At 36.3% G+C, this 5,622-nt stretch overlaps 1 protein-coding gene across 1 annotated transcript; it reads left to right on the plus strand.

The window, feature by feature from the left end:
* Positions 1-1,381: 1,381 nt before the first annotated feature.
* On the plus strand, positions 1,382-4,607 carry LOC104270059 (AP-3 complex subunit sigma-1-like; the record flags this gene model as incomplete). The annotated part of the gene is made up of 3 exons (XM_009864301.1): positions 1,382-1,414; positions 1,969-2,060; positions 4,496-4,607. Coding segments are annotated over exons 1-3 (237 nt in total), but the record flags the coding sequence as incomplete, so codon positions are not given.
* Between the last annotated feature and the right edge of the window lie 1,015 nt (positions 4,608-5,622).

The raw sequence follows: 5,622 nt of genomic DNA on the forward strand, positions 1-5,622 counted from the left end.
TGATTAAAAAGGTAAATGAAAGACTTTGGGAAGATATACAAAACTTGCATTAATGCGAAACACTTCCATTCTCATCTTCTGTTCAGATATAATTACCTTTTTGTGTCTTCTGTTACTACTGTGTAATCAAAGTCCTGGGAGGAAGAACAGGGGAAGGAGATGAGGGAACAAGAGGAGGTTACCAGATTTTTCTTATCAGTCTCAGTCTGTTCTACTGCTTTCATAACTGGAATTTAAAGTAGGGTAATACATCTTTATTAACTGAATAACTTGAAATAATTTGAAAGTGCGAATAGCAGATGAAACTGAGAAATTACATGATTAGGTGCTTTCCCTAAAGTTTGTGGTGCACAGTTGCGATTGTTTTGATAATCTTGTTGAGTGTCATTTCAATAAAACAGGTTTATTTATGGCCTTCTGAAATTTACACATACTTTAATATCAATTGAACCGGTACTGGAGGCTTTTTTTTTTTTTCCTACAAGCGGAAGCATCTCCGGCTTTGTGCAGATTAATTTGATCAGATCTGTGAAGGAGGTATTTGTTGGCTTCATGATACCAAAATTTGCAAAGTGTGTGTAACTTCTTTCCTTCATGTAAATGAAATAGAAGGAGTTTCTACTGCCTAAAGTGAGGTTAATAATCTCTTACAATTAGGTAGCAAAGTAATAGTTCATGTGAAGACATGAAAGTCATGGAAGCCTTTAGCTGTGGTTTTTCTGTTTCAGAATGTAGATCTGTGGCTGTAATCTCAAAGTTAAGTTTCTGAACAGCGTTGTGAATAAGGGCAGATTATGAAAACAGAAGTTATTCGAAGTACTTGGTATCTCAGTTTCTTAGGGAAGAAAGACACATTGTGTCTTTCCTGCTAGGGTATAAAACATGGGAGGTAAGTAACTAAGATATCTGCAGCAGAGTAAGGCAGGTGCAATTGAAGGAGAACAGACTATAGAAGTAGAGGAAGCTCAGCTTTCTTTTTCTGTGTTTTATAGGGCAGTTTACTTCTGCTGGAGTTTTTGCTGATCTTTGTGGATTCTGGAGGTTGTAAAATGCGATATGAATTTAAGGTGATGAATATAAACCACACAGGTGCTAGGCTTTTTACTTAGCAGTCATGCAGGGTTTTGCACTGTTCTAGCTGAAGTCAATTCTAAGATACGTGCACCCGTTTTGCTCAGTGTTTGTTTATGCAGTACTTTACAGTGCTAGTGTGCATGCTTGGGCATCATTGGGGGCTGTCTGTGCTTAGTAACTTTATGGTTCTGTGCTATAAAACAAACGCAGGATTTTAGGCACTGTATCTTTTTTTTTTTTTGCTATAGACTTATTAAAAATGAGTCAGCTCTTACAGAAGGGTAGCAAAAGCAAGTGTGTGGAAACAATGGGGTCTCAGTGTCGACTCAGGAAGAGTCAAGTAAGTTCAGACTGAGAAATGAGTTTCTGATATGCTAGGAAGTAAGTTAGTGGCTCAGGAAAACATGTTGCTTATGATGCTGTTGTACTTAACCTATTTCTCTTATGTATTGTGAGATTTTTACCTTCCCCATCCCCTTCAAACTTCTGAGACTTTGTGTTCTCTCTTGTTCACATGTGAAAGTAGTTTCAAAGCATGCCTCCAGCTGTTCAGGGTATGGTGGAGACACAAAAAACTTAGAATACTTGAGAAGACATCCAATTTACTCCAATAAACTGGTTTTAGATTATTTTTATTTTTAGAAGTTTCTTAAAAGCAATCAGTTTTTTTCACAGTTGTTTCTCAGTAATGTGTTTTTCTGCAACTTGTAAAAGTGTCCTCTTTCTGTGTTGAAATGACAAAACCAATATGCAGCTTATTAACTGGTTGATTTAAGGCTTCAGCAGAAGGTAGTTTGAGGATGCCAACATATTTTGTGTTCTATTTATTAGTTCTGTGTGCTGTGCGTTGTTAGTTCATTTTAGCTTGATAGCAAAATATGTTTTCTTTTGTAGAGTGAAGATACGCAGCAACAAATTATCAGAGAAACTTTCCATTTGGTATCGAAACGTGATGAAAATGTCTGTAATTTCCTGGAAGGAGGATTGTAAGCATCAAATTTCACATAAATGCCTAATACTATTTCCTAGCAAATATTATTACAGCTGATTCTAATATAGCTGTTTTTACAGTTGTAATGTAAACACCATGTAACGTGATGTATTTTAAAGCAAAAAGAGTAATACCATGTTGCATCAGGTATACATATTCTTTACTGACTGAAGCATGCATCTATGTATATATATCTCTATCAAAAGTTAGGCAATAAAACTGATTTTTTTTCCAGTACTGTAACTGAGAGTGGTGCCATATCTAGTGCTCTAGGTGTTTCAGACACAAGATGGGGAAGAAACAGGCAGATGATACCTAGCCAGATCCCCTGTAATGAAGCTTAATATTTCAGGCTTTGTTTGAAAATTTGACATTTGCCATACCCATTGGGGAAATTAAAGTATTTTGTAGCTTGTGTTTTGTCTTGAGCTCCTAAAGTTTGAGTGGACACCCTCTGATGGTAGGGTTCCTCAGCCTTTTTATCGAGGTTCAGCCTTGCTATATAAACTAGGAAGAAAGGTTTAATATATATTAACACTTTTTCAACCAAGATTTTTTATTAGTCTAGGTTGAGTAAGGTAGGAGGAAAGCCAGACTTAAGTTGTCTCTCTCTAGAAAAGACACCAAAAAAATACTCTTCTTGTTCTGTTCTTTTTTTTTTAATGTGGTCTTGATTTAGTTGAAGGGAAGAATTTCTGAAATGGAGAAGTGTTTTGTTTTGAGGTACTAGGCATCAAGAGTAAGTAGTTACAAAGCTACCTTCTAGGAAAAAAGGATCGTAATTGATAGAGTAAGCTCATGATATGTAGTCTAAACTTAGAGATTATCATAGTCTGTTAAATATTGTAGTTGTGGAAGTTTCTGATTATAGAAAGTTAGTGTGTTAATGCCTAAATTGTCTATGTGCAGAAGCAGTTAAATTCTTAGCTGTATCCTGATTTAGATTATTCCTGATTTTATCATTTTATTGATTTTAAAACTAAATTCCAACTATTAGCTGGTGATTTTATTGTTAGGTTGTGGGAATTGGTTTCAAGCTGGGAACATGCTGGCTTGAATTCTGTACGTGAAAGACAGAAGCTGCTTGGAGCCTTTAAAAAAATTGCAGCTGTTTGACAAAGAGAAGTTAAGACAAAGCACAATTCCTCCCGCTGCTCAGTTCCAGAGTTGTTTCAATTTGTTTGTTTGGTTGTTGTTGTTCTTTTTCTTTTTGGGGCCACAGATCACTTTTAGTTTGCAGTGTACCCAAAGACCTTAACAGTTTTTGTATACTAACTCCATGTACTGAAGTATTTGAAAGAATTGGGTAAATAAAGCACAAAAAAAGAAGCCAGTTGTCTTTTCTTACCACTTTCAAATTTGTTTGTAGTATTTTTGTCTGATACTTCTTAAATATAGTTTCTTCTCTTTGGGAGCAAAGTATTCTCTCTCTTACCATCCAAGCATTAATGCAAAGCACTATTTGAGCAAGTTACCTAAAAGTTGCCTTGTTCTTTTTGTTTATTTACATTTTCTCCTTATGATAAAGGCAGAAACTAAAGGGATGAGTTATGATACACCAAACAAATGATTCAATTCTGGTACAGAATTAATAGTGATTTATGATGTTCATAGCCGTGTAGGTGCAGGCTACAAAACATTTTAATTTCTAGTTGGGCAGGCATCCTACTGCTCAAAGAAAGTGTGAATGATCTGAAGAACATCTCTTCTTGTGATTTATTTACCTTCTTTGGGAAGGCTATAGTAGGAGAGGAGAAGAGAATACCTGTTTAGACCTTTGTTTTCTTTTTGAGTAACTTGGTGATTAGGGAATCCATGAAAATTTAGTTTCTTCTGTAGTGTTAACATTGCATCGTAAACTACTATTTTTGTATACAGTCTTATTTCTCAACATATCAAACATTTCGTAGCACAAGAGCATTACATGTTCTTGGTTTTTCAGTGGACCATAAACCCTATTTAAGGCTTTTTCTGTAATCCAAATGCCAGTCTGCATTGTAGTTTTCTTCTTCTGCTGATGCTCCTCCGAGAAGGACAGGGAAGGATTCATAGACATACACTCTGTTAATCTTTAAAGAAGATTAATCCCTGTACAGTGCCCACGAGTGTGTAATGGAAGTGCATTTAATACCCGCTTTTTTATGAGACTGCATGATCTATTTGAATTGATTTTAATGAAGAGGTGCATATGTTGATGACAAACATATGGATAACAATAACTGCACTTGAGTGGTAAATGTATCTTGGATTGCCTTGGTACTTAGTATTCTTACACTGTAATTATATTGCAAAATAAAAGTTGTGATATAGTTGGGTTAGTGTAAGCTCCAGCCATTAACAATAGGCCTCCTGTTAATAAAATAACTGTGAGGATTTGCCCTGCTAATCCTGAGATGCTAGCTAAGATTTCCTGTTTTCTTTCCTGTTTAGATTAATAGGTGGATCTGATAACAAGCTAATTTACCGACATTATGCCACCTTGTATTTTGTCTTCTGTGTGGATTCTTCAGAAAGCGAGCTTGGCATTTTAGACCTCATACAAGTAAGTATGGGGTTTTCTCTGCTTTGTTTTTTTTAATAAATGGAATTCTATTTCTAAGATACTTAGAACTTAAATGTTTAACTATCTCTTTTTCTTTAATATTATGAAACGAAGGTGGCTTTCTTACTATGAACATGCTCAAAGTGTTGAGTTTTACTTTTAGATTATTGGCAGTTTTAGGGACTGTTTTTCAAAAAGTTGTTTCTTACGTTGATGGAAAAGTAAGGAAACAGTCTGAAAACTCATGGATAATCAGCAGCTATTTTTTTGCTGCAGCTTTTTAAGGCCTTGTTTTGACTGCGGATAAAAATGGTGCAGCTCAAACATTTGCAGACAAGTTTAGTTTACGAGAACTTTGATACATAAAGCTCTGTCTGTATATGTATATACATACACAGACACACACAAATATATATCTGTGTGTTCACTAAGAATATATAATGGATTAATACATCCAAAACCTCACCGGATGAAACTTTACTTGTGGTTTGTGAGCTTTTGGTCAGATAATCCTTAGCAGATGAGTGCAGCTGCTGACTTAGGCATGTTTCTGCGCTGGGGCTGGGCATGGGGAAGAGATGAGGAGAAAGAGAGCTTATTCTTTCTGGATTTCAGTAAGAAAAACTCAACAATGAAACAGCTTAGTAAGATAACTTTAATAAACAGAATAAAAGGAGAAATGTGCATAGTAAATCTTACACCGCTTTGGATGCTGGGCATCCCATGTTCATGCAGTATCCAGTGGAGCCCAGGTGGATTTTCCCATGGTGTGCTGTGCAGAGATGATCCTGTCCCTGGAGAGAAGTTTTTGCGTCTTTGGGCCTTTGAGCTATTACACAGATTTCCCCACAAGAAAACAACTCTATTCCTAAAAGGACATTCTCATGAGAACTTCCTGCAGCACTTTGAGGTTCAGGCAAGGCCGTGCGAGTGGCATAATCACGGGTCCCAAGTGGGAGCTGCCTGCAGTCTCCTCTGCTGCTGCATGCTGGCTGAGTTTATACTACAGCCAAGG

This window comes from Apaloderma vittatum, unplaced genomic scaffold (genome assembly GCF_000703405.1).
Source record: "Apaloderma vittatum isolate BGI_N311 unplaced genomic scaffold, ASM70340v1 scaffold37132, whole genome shotgun sequence".
NCBI classification, from domain to species: domain Eukaryota; kingdom Metazoa; phylum Chordata; class Aves; order Trogoniformes; family Trogonidae; genus Apaloderma; species Apaloderma vittatum.